General features: G+C 47.7%; 1 protein-coding gene across 3 annotated transcripts in view; it reads left to right on the top strand.

Annotated features, from left to right (window-relative positions):
• Window positions 1-15,098, top strand: part of KCTD1 (potassium channel tetramerization domain containing 1) — an 89,865-nt gene extending 74,767 nt beyond the window's left edge. For all 3 annotated transcript variants that reach the window (XM_060119338.1, XM_060119337.1, XM_060119336.1), the window contains 2 exons: window positions 10,542-10,847; window positions 14,803-15,098. In XM_060119338.1, the coding sequence (XP_059975321.1) occupies window positions 10,542-10,847; window positions 14,803-14,961 (465 nt within the window). In that variant the 3' untranslated portion in view covers window positions 14,962-15,098. The remainder of the gene's footprint in view (window positions 1-10,541; window positions 10,848-14,802) is intronic.
• The last annotated feature ends 1,606 nt before the right edge of the window (window positions 15,099-16,704 follow it).

Raw genomic sequence — 16,704 nt, 5'->3', positions numbered from 1 at the left:
GGAGATAAGCTGTGGCCCATTCCAGAGGCCAGTCCCTTGAGGACTCACCCAGTCACCACCCCCAGCCCCCCACCCCTGGCTAGGATTGGGATGGGTGCTTCTCTGTACCTTTGGTGCTCCCTTGGGATTCCAGAGCTCTGAAAGACCTGCTGTTCATCAACTCTAAGCACAGAACACACCCTTTAATTGCCTAAGGTTTTAACTGCAGCCCACACTTGGGGAAAAAGACAAAAAGCATGTCAAATGAAACTCACGTATCCCAGGGCCCTGAAATGTTTCCCACAGAACCTCTGGGTGACAGGCTGTAAATTACAGGGAGTCTGGAACCTGGCCGAGCAGCCGAAGAACAGGTGATGATGGAAGTGCATCCACCACAGTCTGTGCGAATCACAGACGTGGGCGCACACAGATGGGCTCAGTCTGCCTGTCCCTGAGCAGTACTATAGTGCTTTCTTCCTTGGCAGAGCTTATCTCCTGACCTTGGAAAAGGGACATGGCATTTGGCTTGTGGAGAGAATCTCTCTTACTGGGTTTGCACGGAGAGCATTCCTTGATGACCTGCTCCCCTCTCCAGCTATTTAATGCTGGGTTGAGCAAATGCATGAAATCTTGAAATCACCGCATCCTACGACCCTGAAAATCTCGTTCTGCAAATGTGCTGTCTGAGCTAGATACCCATTTAACAATTTAGATAATTTCATACTTCCGAACACCACTTAAGTGGCAGCTGCTTGTGCGCTGCTCCCACTGAAAGGCGTTGGAATCTGTTCTCTAGATAAGTGATTGTAGAACTTCTCTGCCGTGTTTTATTATGGATAATAATAAAACTTCCCTTAATTTCCCCTCACCCCTAATTATACTGATTTGTTCACTGTTGCTCTATTTTCTGCTCACTCCCAGGCATGCATGGGCATGTGTGGGTGCACACACCCATATACACACGCATGCACACAGTTGGAATTCCCAGCACATCAGGAGTCCAGAGCTTTGGTTCCTTTTTTGATGGGGAACCACAAAATTACCCATCTCTAGGCTTCTATTCTGAGCCCCTTTGGTAAGTGCCCGTGTGTTGCTAACATCCTTTGTGGTCTCTGGATACATGTCTCCCCTTCTTAGATAAAGAAAAATTTGCTAGCAGACAGCCTCCAGCTTACCTCTCCCTGGCTTAAGTTCAAAAGTCTATTAGTGAGCTTCCCTGGTGGCACAGTGGTTGAGAGTCCTACTGCCGATGCAGGGGACACGGGTTTGTGCCCCGGTCCGGGAAGATCCCACGTGCTGTGGAGCGGCTGGGCCCGTGAGCCATGGCCGCTGAGTCTGCGTGTCTGGAGCCTGTGCTCCGCAACAGGAGAGGCCACAACAGTGAGAGGCCCGCGTACCGCAAAAAAAAAAAAAAGTCTATTAGTTATTTCTAATAACCTTTTAATACTGCAGAAGAAGTATATGTACGTTGTAGGAAACCTGGAAAAATAGACAAGCAAAAAGAAAAGTTTCAACAGTATATTCCCACCACTCAGAGATTGCTGATGTTAAAACTTTAGTGTATAGGCTTCTGGGTCTTTTGCTATGCTTATTTCAGACAATATCTCTACCTTTCCATTTTAATAAAATTTTATTTCCTCTAATACTGCAACCATATTCAGATTTCCCTGGTTGACCCCCAGAATGTCCTTTCTATGTGGGTTTTTTTTTTTTTTGAACCAGGGATTCTTTATTTTTTATTTTATTTTTGGCTGCATTGGGTGTTTGTTGCTGTGCGCCGGCTTTCTCTAGTGGTGAGCGGGGGCTACTCTTCGTTGCAGTGCGCAGGCTTCTCATTGTGGTGGCTTCTCTTGTTGAGCACAGGCTCTAGGCGTGTGGGCTGCAGTAGTTGTGACACGCGGGCTCAGTAGTCGCGGCTCACAGGCTCTAGAGCACAGGCTCAGTAGCTGCGGTGCACGGGCTTAGTTGCTCTGCAGCATGGGGGTTCTTCCCGGACCAGGGATTGAACCCCTGTGCCCTGTGTTGGCAGGCAGATTCCTATCCACTGAGCCACCAGGAAAGTCCCTTCTGTGTGGTTTTTCCAAGCTGGTATCTGATCCGAGACCTCGATGAACCTAGTTATGTCCCTTCCTTTTATTATCTAGCATAGTCCCTTTTTATATGATGCTGACTTGCTGAAGAGACCGGGCCACTTGCCATACACAATGTCCCACCATCTGGGTTTGTCTGGTTGCTTTGTCATGTGAGCTCATTACGCTGACCTCTCATTTCCTGTAAACTGCAACTTGTATCCAAAGACTTGATAGGTTTAAGTTAAATATTTTGGTGAGAATACATCTCCAGTGATGTTGGGTACTTCATATTGCGTCACATTAGCAAACACATGTGGTTGAGTCACCACTAATGATACTAGGAGTGACCATTCATTCAGGGTACGTTCTGTGTTCCTGTAGTTGCAGCAGCAATTATTCCTGTCTAGCTCAGAGTTTCTCAGCTCACAGTATTAACCTTTTGAGCCACATGATCGTTGTGGCAGGGCTGTCCCATGCATTGTCGGATGTTGAGTAGCATCCCCGGCCTCTACCCACTACGTGCCAGTAGCACCCAACCCCTCCCAATTATAGAACCAACAGTGTCTCCAGACATTGCAAAATGTCCTGGCTTAAGGAAAAGAGGAAGGAAGGATTTATGGGAAGGATTCTTGTTTATCTCACAGAATTAGTGGGAACATTCTCTCAGGGGTGGAGACACCAGGGCAGCTCTGAGGACCTTGGTTGTGGGAGTCTGTGGGCTTCTAGAATGCTGCCCTTAACCTGGCTCTGCCCCAGCAATGCCCAGGGTCTCTCTCCCTTTTTTTGGTTCCACAGAGAGACCATCTGATTGGCTCTACTTGGCTCTGATGCTGGTGCTTTAGCCAATCAGCTGCGGCAACACAGCCATGGCTTCTCTAGGTACTCATTCCTGAGGAACGAACTTTCTCGGAGGAGGCAGAGTGCTGAGCTGGGGAGACCCCCCCCCCCACAGCCGGAAGTTTCTGCTTCCCTAGCACCTGAGAGAGTGCCCACTCGGGATGTCGGCCCCCGCCCACGGTCTCAGCTCTGCCACCCAGAGTTGGCGTCCCTGCTGCAGAGACTGTTGCTCCTGGTACGCCTGCCGAGGCCCACTTCTCTCCCTCTCCCCAGGACACTCCCTCTGACGCAGGGCAAGCTGCAGTAACCAGAGGTAGCAGCCAGCGCCAGCGCCCTGTCAGATAGCATCCCAGCCCTGGCCACACACCAGGCTGTGGCTTCCAGGTGCTCATGGATCTGCCCTCGGCACCCTGTCATTGTCACCTGTGGACACTTTAGCTTTTCTCTGGGAGAGTCAGAGAGGTGGGGGTGGAGACAGTGGCCGGGTAGAGAAGGGACCTTGCCACCTCTCGCGTTACCTTCAGTAGCCATCAGGGCTGGGCATCCTTGGCCCAGGAAAAGGGGTGGTCGGGAGGGGCTGGAAGATGGTGTTCAGATCGTGCTGAACAGGGAAGAAGACTCCTGGCCGGAAGGACCGAGTGATAGCAGGGCAAAAGGAGCGACTGGGCCAGTCCTCCTGGGCTTTGAAGAAAAGGAAGGGGTTTGGGGTGGGGGAGAGCAGACCAGGTGGAGCACAGAGGAGTTTCAGGGCAGTGAAACTACCTTGTATGATATTATAATGCTGGATACATGTCATCAGACAGTTGTCCAAACCCACACAGTGTTCAACAGCGAGAGTGAACCCTAACGTGAGGACTTCGGTTATGATGTGTCAGTGTAAGTTCATAGATTGTAACAAATGGACCAGTCTGGTGGAGGCTATGGGTAGCCCGGGAGGCTGTGTATGGGTAGGGGGAGGGGGCATATGGGAAACCTCTCTACCTTCTGCTCAGTTTTGCTGTGAACAAAACTGCTCTAAAAAAAGAAAATTGAAAGGAATGAAAAATGGAAGGAAGACAGGGAGGAAAGGAGGGTTACAGAGCCAGAGAAATTAAGAGCCTCAGAGGTCCCAAACCTCACACACTGAAAAAACTGTGAGGGCCCACCTCCCCCTAAAAAACAAATTTTTTTTTTCTTTTTTTTTGCGGTACGTGGGCCTCTCACTGTTGTGGCCTGTCCTGTTGCGGAGCACAGGCTCCGGACGCGCAGGCTCAGCGGCCATGGCTCATGGGCCCAGCCGCTCCGCGGCATGTGGGATCTTCCCGGACCGGGGCACAAACCCGTGTCCCCTGCATCGGCAGGTGGACTCTCAACCACTGCGCCACCAGGGAAGCCCAACAAATGTTTTTAAAGCAAAGTTTTATAAGGATCTGTTTTTGTTTATGATTACTACATGGATGCTATTGTTGAAATGTAAAATATAAAATCCTTTCATTTCTCCTCGTTTTCTTGGCGCCTCCTCTTTGCAGGTGCCCAGATACATACATACCCTGCCTTCTGGGGAACCAAGCACGGCCCGAGAGACCCGGGAGCAGGACCCCCTGTCCCGAGTGTGGGTGGGAGAAGAGCTTCTAGAGCTCCGGGGAGGAGCTGGATGCATTCCTCGTAGAAAAACCCACTTTGTGCCCATGGTACCTAGCATGGCCGCTGCACATAAACAGGTCTTAAAATGAATGAGTGAGTGGCTGAGTTGCCTTTTGAGGGGAAGGACCTGTGAAACTTCAAGTACATTAGGTGTGAAATAAGCCTTTCAACGGTTTTGTGGAACTAGAAGCCGTGTGTGGTAGGCTGAGTAATGGCTCCCAAAGGTGTCCACATCCTAATCCCCAGAACCTGTGAATGTCACCTTATGTGGCAAAAGGGACCTTGCAGATGTGATGAAGTTTAAGGATTTGGAGATGGGGAGATTATCCAGGATAACCCAGGTGGACCCAGTAGAACCACGGGAGTCCTTAGAAGTGAAAGAGGAAGGCTGGAGGGTCAGAGTCAAAGAAGGTATCAGGAAGGAAGTGGTGTGATGGTTAGCCACAAGATCAAGAAATAAGCTTTTGAAGAATGGCCCATCTGCCTTTTGGAGGCCACCCACGTTTACTTTCCCGTTCCGTGTACTTCTCTCCAAGGTCTCAGGGAAGCCCAGTGTATTCACCTGTAAAATGAGATCTTGATCTTTCTGCCTCTCAGAATTATTGCAAATCTCAAAAAAAATTCTTTTTTATTTTAAAAATATGTATTCTAGGATTTTAAATTATTTAAACAGGATAATAGGTCTGTGAATAACCTATCTTTTACTGAATATGAGGCTAAGCAAGAGATATGGTTGATGCTGTCTTAACGAGAGAAGGTAAAATCAGCGTGGGAGCAGAAGAGTAATGGCTACTAGAACATTCTGGACTTGCTTTGCTGAAAGCAGACACGGATGCTTTGGATTCACTTCCTTCAAAAGAAGAACTGGGGACAAACCTGCTGCAGCCCCATAAACGCCTGCCCAGTTCCACCTCATCCCTTGGGAACAAGAGGCTGAGTCGTCTAGAGTTTGTAAAAGCCAATGAAAGGAAGGTGGGCATCGTCAGATAGGAACTGAGCCTTCAGGGAAAAAGACTTCAAAAGATTGAGATACCAGAAGAGATGAGCACAAGGCCAGAAAATCTAAAAGGAAACAGGATAAACCCTAAACAATGTGAAATGTAGACAGTAAAATTATATGATCCTGACTGAGGAAGGAAAGGAGGCTGAGGCTTCTGGAGAGAGTGGCCGTGGAGACTGAGTCTGTTCTGCAGGGAGTTCTCGGATGAGACGGGAGGCGGGCGTTAGGAAGCGGAGAAGGACGGATGTAAAGGAGCCTGCCATGAAAAGCACAGCCAGCGTGAGCTTAGCTGTGCAGAGAATGGTTACAGGGTGACCTTTCTGGTGCTCGGGCCGGTGGAGGACGATGCTGGGAGGTGAGTCAGAGTGGGCAGCTGATGGCCACGCCAAGCGCACACACTCAGCTGTTCTCCAGCCTTCCCTCCCTAGCACAGAGGGCGGCCCCGTCCTGCAGACCAGATGGTGCAGCGGGAAAGGAAGAAGTGGAGCCGAGATAGTCAAGAGACAGTAAAAGAACACCTGGCAGCTTGAGGTCGTTCAAGGCTAGGCCTGTGAGATGACGTCCCGAGTGCAGGATGACCTTCGGGAGAGCCCTCTGAATCCTTCACTTTCCCGACCACTAACTAGCAGGGTCCTTGAGCCGCCCTGAGCAGGGCCAAAGGGCTGATAAGGCCAGTGTTTCCCTCATTTTCCAAGAGCGGCTAATGATCACTGTGAGCAACATTATGTAGGGAGGGACTGAGTCCATGGCGGACTTCAGAGTGGATTATTACACACTTGACTTGTGAACTCAGAGGAAAAAAGGAGGAGGGCAGAGTCAGCGTAGGGGGGACTTGTAACCCAGGCCCTGTTAGTCTCATTACTTTGGGGTTATGGTAGACAAACTGGTAGATCAGGGCGTTTGCACAGACACGGGCTCATACAGTAGCAGGGCTGGAAACAACTTGAATGCGATTGATTCCACTCGCTTGACAGGTAAGTACACTGGAGCCCTAAACAGTTAAGGGGACTATCTGGCAATATGGCGACTTGGAGACCCTCCCAGACCTCCAGCCTTTCCCCTGGAGTCCCACCCAAACACACAGTATTTCAACAAGAATCTAACAAATGCCACAGTTATGGGCTGGATTACAGATTGTATAACCACTTGGCATCCAGAATCCAGAGACTTAATTTATTAGCTAACTGTCAGCCTGAACAAAGCCCTGTATGTAGCCCTGTCCTCTCAGTACTTTTAGAAATGATTCACACATAGAAACAGGACACCCAGTTCAAAATGACACAAAAACGAGAGGGAGACCGAGAACATGGGTGAAAGAATTTGAATTTTCTCAATACCTTGGAACAAACTCAGAACCTACAGTATGTAATTTAAAGAGGGATAAATAATGGAGGACTTAAAATTTTTCACAAAAGCTGAATGAGGAAGACCTAGCTCCATAGCAACTTTGTGGAAAAAGTGTAGGGATTTCACTGTAAGCCGAATAAGCAGAATGTGAATATAGTAATGGGACTGTGGGGATGCCAGGAAAGCTAATATGACCTTATGCCATGTGGTGGGCAGAATAATACCCCCCAAAGATGTCCATGTCCTAATTCCTGAAAGCTATAACTATGTCACCTCACACAGCAAAGGGGATTTTACAGATGTGATGAAGGATCTTTTTTTTTTTTTTTTTTTTTTTTTTTTTTGCGGTATGCAGGCCTCTCACTGTTGTGGCCTCTCCTGTTGCTGAGCACAGGCTCCGGACGCGCATGCTCAGCGGCCATGGCTCACGGGCCCAGCCACTCCACGGCATGTGGGATCTTCCCGGACCGGGGCACGAACCCGTGTCCCCTGCATCGGCAGGCGGACTCTCAACCACTGTGCCACCAGGGAAGCCCTAGATGAAGGATCTTGAGATGGGGGGATTATCCTGGATAATCCAGGTGGACCCAACTTAGTCAAAGGATCCTTACAAGTGAAAGAAGGAGGGGAAAGGGTCAGAGTAAGAGGAGGAGATGTGACAATGGTAGCAGAGCGGGTAGTGATGCAGGACCAGAAGCCAAGTGGTGCAGGCAGCCTCTGGAAGCTGGAAAAGTCAAGGAAATGGATTCTCCCCTAGAGCTTCCAGAATAAACACAGCCTTAGTGACTCATCTTGGACTTCTGATTCCCAGAACTATAGGAGAATAAGTTCATGTTGTTTTAAGCTACTAAACCTGTGATAATTATTACAGCAGCAACAGAGAACTAATACAGACTGCATTCATAGCAGTTACAGTGTCCAGCCAAGCAAAGGTGGTGCAGTGCACTCATGAGATCACATGTGAAGTTAGGTTCCATTCTGGTTTGGGTTTTAGGCAGCATGTTGACAAATTCAAGTACAGTTGACCCATGAACAATGCAAGGATTGGGGGGCCAACCCTCCTCGCAGTTGAAAATCTGTATATGATTTAATTGGCCCTCTGTGTCTGCAGTTACACATCCGCGGATTCAACCAACTGCAGATCATGTCACACTGTGGTACCTATTTAGTGAAAGAAGTCCACATGTAAGTGGACCCGTGTAGTTCAAGCCCGTGTTTTTCAAGGGTCAGCTGTACGTACTAGATGTTGAAGAACTTCGAAGTCCTAACAAATGAAAAGGAGCTGAAACGATGGGGTATTTTCAGCCTGAATAATATTTAGACATAACAGTTGTCTTCAAATATTTGAAGGGTTAACACGTCAAAGATTAAGATCACTGAAACCGGGCCTCCCTGGTGGCGCAGTGGTTGAGAGTCCACCTGCCGATGCAGGGGATACGGGTTCGTGCCCCGGTCTGGGAGGATCCCATATGCCGCGGAGCGGCTGGGCCCGTGAGCCATGGCCGCTGGGCCTGCGCATCCGGAGCCTGTGCTCCGCAACGGGGGAGGCCACAACAGTGAGAGGCCCGCATACCGCAAAAAGAAAAAAAAAAAGATCACTGAAACCCCAGAGGGTGGAATTAAGAACAAATAAGTTGAAGTTACCGGAAATTCAGGTCATTCTAACAAAGACATTTACAACAATCACAGCTTCAAAGTAAATACTGTGCCTTGTTAGGTAGTAAGCTTCCCACCTCTGGAAGCATTCAGTCAGAGGCTGAATGATCACTAAACAGTGATATTAGAAAGGATTCCTCCTTGACTCCAAGGGTCAAGGTTGGTCAAGAAGACTGCTGTGAGCACTTTTAAGATCTGAAGACTTGATGGCATGTTTTTCACTGGAGTCCAGATTCTTTTTCATGCTAAAATTTGGAATTAAATCTCACAGGAGAATAAAAAGCAGTAGCAGAAGTTCTCACTTCTATTGCTTGTGTAACTCTCAATACTGTTTAAATCTCCTTGAGAGCTGTCATCTTGATGAGTAAGTAAGATATTAAGGTCAGTATGTCACAGTTGGTGGACTTCACAGATGGCCAGGGCACAGTAGTGGGGTCCCCAGGTTGACCAGGAGGAACCTGCAGTTCCCTCACTCCTACCCTCAGGCTGGGCTGGGCTGGGGGCTCGGTTCTGCCCTCAGAGCGACCACACCGCAGCGTGGTTCTCAACACCTCAAACCGAGCAGTACCTCCTGTGAGACAGGAGGCGAAGCAGGTGAAATGAGATGATGGGAGCAGTGGGCTGCTCCCCTGCAGGGAGCCAGGCTCCTGTAGTGATGGGGTTGCTAGGAGACGACAGAGTAAAGCAGCAGCCCCTTCTGCTGACCAGCGTCCAGGTCATGTCTCCCACCTGGCCCGAGTTTCTCAGCACCGAAGGTAGACGATCCAGCTAGGGACCCACTCACACTTTCTTGCCTCTCCACGCTGTTTTCTGTGGAAGCCTTGAATAATGCTCCAGCTGTTGATCTGCAAGGACAAGCAAAGTGCCAGATAAAGCAGCTCTCCTGAAGTCGTGCCCTCCTATGCTCCGTCCCGAGGCCTCTGGCGGCCCTCGAGCCCTGGGCTCAGGCATTGGCTCTCCTGCAGGCACCGGGCACCGCCTGCCAGCCCCAGCCCATGGAAGGAAGGCGAAATGCATGTCAGTTGATTAACATGTTCTCAACCAGCGTGTCTGGACAAGTGTCCACACACCTCACAGCCAGAGATGATTGTGGCCGTGGCTACGTTTAGACGTCCTCCTGACCTGCTCGGTGACTCTCTCCCTACGCTGCTGCCTCCCCGCCATCCTCTCGTGTCCTCCCAGTCAGCGGCTTGTGTGTGTTTTAACAGATAGTTTTTTAAGACAAGAGAAAATGAAACCACGCCCAAGACTGGGTGGCTACGTTTTAGAAGTGGACTAGTTTCCTTTCCTGCACATCTGCCTTTCGGGAGCCCAGGCCTGAGGCGCTCTCACTTTGTTTGCCTCTCTCACTTTGTGATGGGGGCACCGAGGGCTGGTGGAGGGCAGTGCGTCCTCCATCGGCCTCCCCCAAACCATCACCCGTCCCGCAAGTTTAGGTAAAAACAGCATGCGTGCCCTCCAGGTGCCCATCCACCCGCTCTCCAGCCCCACCTCCACCATGGCCCTGCCCCTCCCCCTCCTGTGAGACTTCTGGAGCTGCCACCGAAGGTGACAAGGAGCATAGGCTCCTGGTGAATGGTGCACAGCTATGCCTCCCTCGCCTCGACCCATATAGGCGTTCCATCCAGCGGCCATAAAGTGGATTCTCACGGACACAAACTGTAAACACCCAAAGGCATTTTTCTACAAAAAGAGAAAAGTCTTGGTGAATCCTTTCACATCCTAGTTTTCTCATCTGCAAAATGGGAATAAAAATGGTTCCCAAGTCACTGGGCCATTATGGGGATTTCATGAAAGCACTTAGAAGGGTCCCACCTGCCCCTTAATACCTTTAGCTCCTATTATAATCACTGAATGAATGAATGATTGCAAATTGAGTCTGTACGAAAGTGTCATATAAGTGAAAAATTTACACCCAGATTTGATTATTGAAGTAACGGGTGAAAAATTCACCTCTCATATGTGGACATTTTTGGCACCTTATGTTTGCATTTCACACTGTGAAATACCTTTTTTTTTTTTTTCAGGACTACACTTTGTTATATGAAGAGGCAAAATATTTTCAGCTTCAGCCCATGTTGTTGGAGATGGAAAGATGGAAACAGGACAGAGAAACCGGTCGCTTTTCAAGGCCCTGTGAGTGCCTCGTGGTACGTGTTGCCCCAGACCTTGGAGAAAGGATCACGCTCAGTGGTGACAAATCCTTGATAGAAGAAGTGTTTCCAGAGATCGGCGACGTGATGTGTAACTCCGTCAATGCAGGCTGGAATCACGACTCAACACACGTCATCAGATTTCCACTGAATGGCTACTGTCACCTCAACTCAGTCCAGGTATAGTATCGTCACACACTGTGTGGCATCGAATGTTGCTCTTAATGCTGTTATCTTGCCTTCATGTGGTACCTTTCCTCCAGAGAGCTGGAGAACCCTCACATGGTTGGGGGCGTCAACTGTTCACCCCTCTACAGCAGTCATTCAGTCATTCCACAAACATTTATTGAACATCTACTGTGTGCTGGGTGCTGGTATGAGCACTGGAGATACAGAAGGGAAGAAAACAGACAACAGCCCTCTTTTCGTGGAAAAGAGGGAATTATATTACGGGACTGGGGGTGGGAGGGTGCAAACAATAACCAACCTCAATGATGGGCAGGTAGTGAGAAGAGGATGCCTAGGGCAGGGTATCCTGGCAGGGGGAGCAGAGAGATCTGAAGCCCCCAGGGTAGGAGCACGTGCTTGACATACTGAGGAGTATCAGGAAAGCCAGCGTGGCTTGAAGTGAGTAAAGGTGGAGGGGTTAGTGCAGAGCCCCCCCAGGGACAGATGGTGGAGTGCCCCACAGAGGGTGGGAAGAGCTCTGGGATTCTTTGTTTTGGTTTCTTTTGGGTTTGGTTCCCTTGCTTGTATGAGTCAAATGGAAAGCCATTTGAGGATTTCGAGCAAGAGAGTGACACGTTGTAACACGTATTTGAAAGTGAATATTCCAGCAACAGGTGGAAACCAGGGGGAGCAAGGGGACCAGTTAGAAAACTGGTCCAAGCAATAACTGAGGAGTTTCCGACTCTGAATATCTATTTTTTTTTTTTTTGGCTGCGCTACACGGCATGCGGGATTTTAGTTCCCCGACCAGGGAGGGATTGAACCCGTGCCCCCTGCAGTGGAAGCACGGAGTCTTAGCCACTGGACTGGCAGGGAAGTTCCAAAGTAATTTTGTTTGTTTTTTGTTTTGGAGGCACCGCACAGCTTGGGGGACCTTAGTTCCCTGTCCAGGGATTGAACCCGGGCCCTCGGCAGTGAGAGCGCAGAGTCCTAACCACTGGACTGCCCTGAATATCTTGAATGTAGAGCTGACAAGGTTTTCTGACAATGGCTCTGGGTTGTAGGACAGAAGCAAAGATGACTAAGGTTTTTGATGGAGGAACTGGGTGAATGGAATTAGTATTTTCTGAGATAGAGAAGTTTATGGGAGATGAAGACTTAAGGGCAGAATTCAGAAGTTTGGCTGACAAGGTGTGAGGGGCCACGTGCCTTAGACGACGGTGATTGTGGTCACCGTCATAACTGACGTGTGCCAGCCCTAGGCCAAGCGTTGTCCATGCTTGTCTTCTTACACCAACCCTAACAGGTAAGCACTGTAAATTCCCTGTCTTGCTGATGAGAAAACGGAAGCACACCTGGGTCTTGACTCCAGGTCTGTGTGATTCAAAACGATTTGAAGTCAATGGAGTGAGGGTTTGGGGGCTTTTCTCTGTCTTTTTAATTGGAACGGGTCCATGGCTTTATTCAGTGTCGAGCCAACAAAACATCTCCCCAAACTCCAAGACTAGAAGCACCCACTCTACCATTCTGCCTCTTGAGGACGGTTTCACAACTATTTATCATTTTAAAATTTTGTGACCAGGTGTCTAAGAGTAGAGTCGCAGGAAACCGGCAGACACTGAGCCCTGGGCGTGCCAGAGGAAGGCACACACCCCAGTAGGCAGCGGGTGGCGCCTGGGCTGTGCAGGCCCGGAGTCGCACCCTGGGCCTGTACAGTTCCTGAGCGGGGCCTCAGAGATTTAGAAAAGCCTCTAGAGCCCTGAAAGCCTTTGCCCTCCTCCCCGGGCCCTGCCCCGCCCCCCGCCCCCAGCTCTCTCCAGACAGCATTTCATGGCTTCTCTAGGGCCCCATCCCTAGGGCCACTGAATAACTATCAGAAATTCACAAGCCTGACACGTTTCCCAGTCATTCGAGTCTGATCAGATGTGGATTTCCATCTGGATTAACTTCATCATATGACATGGCCTTGCGAGCTCCTGCCCCATCTAGAGGGCAGGCACCATCTTCTAGGCGTTCAGAGGCTTTGGGATAAGGCACAGGAGCCCTGATAGCTACCCAAGTGATTTTAATATTCCCAAATGATCACTAACTTTAAGGAACTTTGCTATTAACGAGTGGCTTAAAAAGGAACGGTCAAGAAGCATAAGCTATCTGCATTACACTGGAATAAGCTTTACCATCTTCAAGGTAACATTGGATCATATTGAATAATTATCAAATGCATATTAGACCCTCTGGGGAGGAAGCTTAGGGACTTCCTTATATTAGCAATTTAGTGACCTAACAACACTGAAAGATAAACGATATCAGAGTTAAGTTCTTTATTCTTCAGCTTCCTCTACCTTTGTAATTTCTCTCCTGATCAAGGCAAAAAAATCCTTTCCAAGGCAGTGGCTTGGCCAAGCAGGCTGGGGTGTTTCTTGCTGACAAGCTACATTCCTGCCTCTACTGGGGAAATCTCCTGAGAGTGAGCTGTTCACCTTTTTATTCACCTGCCACCAAAGCACATTTTAATGTGCTTGATTCTGAACTTAGAGATTGTTTTCTTCATAGTGTCCTTCTGCTGCCTGGTGTGCATATGCATTGTGAATTTATGTACAGAAGTAGACACTGCAGGGAAGAGTGTTCATTTTGTTCCCATAAGGACTTGTTTCTTTTTTTTTTTAATTTGCCACCATTTGAGGTTTTAATTTTTAGAATGCATGCTCTTGCTTTCCCATCTCATCTAGTTAGCTATTTTGCAAAATAGCAGATTATATTACATGCAAAAGTAGCCAACCAAAAAATAATAATTCAAAAAAAGACATAGTAAGGATTCACTGTAATTACATTTTGAGAGTTATTTGGTAACATTTCACTTTGTTCCAAAAATTTAAAAAATTTGAGCCAGGCATTTTTTCTAAAGTTATGATTGAGTCATCTTGCCTTTAGAGTGGTGTAGGTATAATTTAATTACATCCAGAATCCTGGCAGGGAACATTTGCAAGTCTAATATTTGTTGGATTCCTAAAGAAACAGAATGCTCTAGATCAGTTTCCTGTATTTCTGCATATCTGAGAGTTGCAGGAAATGTTTCCTGCATTCAAGAGTGTCAGACAAGTAGTGACAAACCCAGGGATCTTTCTGGCATTAGGTATTTGATTTCAAAGTCAGATTATATGGGTTATGTTTGTATGAGAAGTTTAGAACACCTTTACTTTTGGATGTTTTTCTAATGCAGATCATATACAACCATTGCATTTATTCTTGCCTCCCTGGATACACCCAAGGCAATAGAACTACTTCAAAAGCCACCAACTTGAAAAGCTGTATATAAACCTCGACTGTCTTTAATAGTCCATTTCTTCTGCTGTTAAAATTGCATCCGTCTTTCAAGCTGAAATATATTAACTCAGTTTCATGAAATTTGAACAATGGCCCCAGTCAAGAGTGAATGAGTTGAGGCTGAATCACCAATGGAGTAAATTCAGATACTATCACTGTCTCTCCGTAGTCTTTATCATCTCATCGAATATATGTTAGTGGTAAATGAGCTTTGAAATGTGAACCCTCTCTTTCTGTAGAGAAGGTGGAGTTGCACATTGCAAAAACCATGGGATTTGAGGCCAAAGAGACCTAAGTTGGAAATCCAATTCCATCACTTACTAGGAGTGAGCCTTAGTTTTCTCATCTGTCAAATGGACTACCTCCACCCATTACGCAAGGTGGTTGTAATCAGTAAATGAACTTGGCATGTGTAAAGCTAGGGTGTAAAGGAACATTTTAGGTATTAAAAGCGTTTGCTTGCTCCCTCCTGCCCTGTAATCCAGACTTTTGTTTGAAAGCAGAGAAACAGAGAGGTTTAAGGGTTGGATAAGATGAACCAGAGCTGCACATGATCTCAAACTTTGGGACAGTCTTTGGGCTGTTGATGTGGCCAAAGGACCTAGCTCACCCCTAACTGCATGCTTGTATCGGTCCCTCGTAGGTGCTCGAGAGGTTGCAGCAAAGAGGCTTCGGAATCGTGGGCTCCTGTGGGGGAGGAGTGGACTCATCTCAGTTCAGCGAATACGTCCTGCGGCGGGAACTGAGGCGGACGCCCCGTGGACCCTCTGTCATCCGGATAAAGCAAGAGCCTCTGGACTAAGTGGACATATTTCTTATGCAAAAAGGAGAAAACATACACAACAAATAATGCAAATAAGAAAGGGACATTTATGTGCAGTTGGGACAGCAAACCAAGTCCTGGACCTAAAATCGAATAAAAGACACATTTATATCCAATAGAGACCACACCTGTATTCATATGGGAACAATTGGAATAGTGATATCCTCAAGGTGTAAAAAATATATAAATATATATATATATGTCAAAAGGTAGGAAATGCAAAAAAAGAAAAAAAGGTGGTAGCTACAGTTGGTGCTGTGATGGCCGTGAAGTGTCCTGGGCCTCCCAAGGCCTCTGACCAATAAACAAGCCACAAGCAGTGAGGACGCATCTCCTTACAGTTTCCATTGCCAACAGCCATCCATTCTTTCTTTTTCCTTTGTCCTTCTTTTTCCTTTTTTAAAGAAACAAGAACACTTAGAATCGCATTTCTTTGCATATGGAAGTTTCATGTCTCTCTTTAGACGGGGGACTGGGCAGGACTTCAAAAACAACTCTCATGAGCACACTGCGTTCGAAAGACGTTAGACATGAAATTTTAAATGTAGTTTGTACAGAAGTCACACTTTTTTGTCCGCCTCACAGATGTGAACATGACTTTGTTTTTAAACCGATCAGTTTTGCAAAGGGGCCAGAATTATTACTTGTTAGAGTTGCTCCAGTTTGAGTCTGCTGCTTTCCTACAATTTTTCAAATTTTATAATGTATTAAATACAATAAACTCTGTTTAAAAAATAAGGTCTGTGTGAAACACACGTGTTGGGGTGAGGCGGTATTAAAACGAAATTTTTCTATTTTAAAATTCTGTGTCGAACATTAAAAAGAGGCCTAAAAGCTGAGGCCGGTGTTGAGATCCAAACCCACTAAAGGATAAGGATGTCGACCCTCCTTCTGAACAGTTCTGTTACTGCTCAGTGTTAGGTCGGGTGCTTTGTTATTCTGCATTGGTTAGCAAGATAAACCTTCCTTCCTGTGAGTTGACAAATTTCAGTTCTCTCTTTCTGCAGAGCGAACCACGCCCAAACTTAGCTGCTTATAATATTTTCTTCTCTCTCTTGATTGTGTGATCCTCCTGTGTGGATTGGCCTGCATGTGATGTCATCTGGGGCGTGACCAGGGCGCCAGTCCCCACTGGCTATGGGCCTCTTCATGTGGTTTGGGCATCTCCCAGCGTGGGAGCTAGGTTCCAAGAGGGAGGAAGGAAGCCACGGTTCCCCGGAAGGCCAGGCCTGGAGCTACTCAATGCACTTCTGCAGGAATCTGTTAGTTCAGCAGATACAGAGCCAGCCCAGATTCAAGGAGGGGCAGGGGATAAAAACGCACCTCCTGTAGGGGAGAGTGCCAAAGAAGTTGTAGCCAAATTGAATCTACCATAACACCTGTCCAAAAAAATCCAAAAAGTAAGGCATTCATGGCTTTGGAAGAAGTAGGGGAAAATCTCAGGGCCAGAATGATCGCTTTCTTATTAGCCAGAGAGGCGAGAACGCGGAGACGTCAGTACCACTTTGGAACCAGGCCCTCGGCTTTTCCAGGGTATCCGTGATTCTGAAGACGACTCTGTCGGCGCCGCCACCGCCTTTCTCCCTTACGTCCTCTTCCTCAGTCCAGACACTCACAATAAGCCTGGCATGATGATAAGGTTGACAGGTAAACTATAATGTGTTTCTGAGGCAGCGACGTTCCTGTGGTGATGCACCATTTCCATCCTGAACTTTCTTTTTT

This window comes from Mesoplodon densirostris, chromosome 15, assembly GCF_025265405.1.
Source record: "Mesoplodon densirostris isolate mMesDen1 chromosome 15, mMesDen1 primary haplotype, whole genome shotgun sequence".
In the NCBI taxonomy this organism is placed as follows: domain Eukaryota; kingdom Metazoa; phylum Chordata; class Mammalia; order Artiodactyla; family Ziphiidae; genus Mesoplodon; species Mesoplodon densirostris.
The sequence above is the reverse complement of the archived record's forward strand: the minus strand, read 5'-3'. Positions and strand labels throughout refer to the sequence as shown.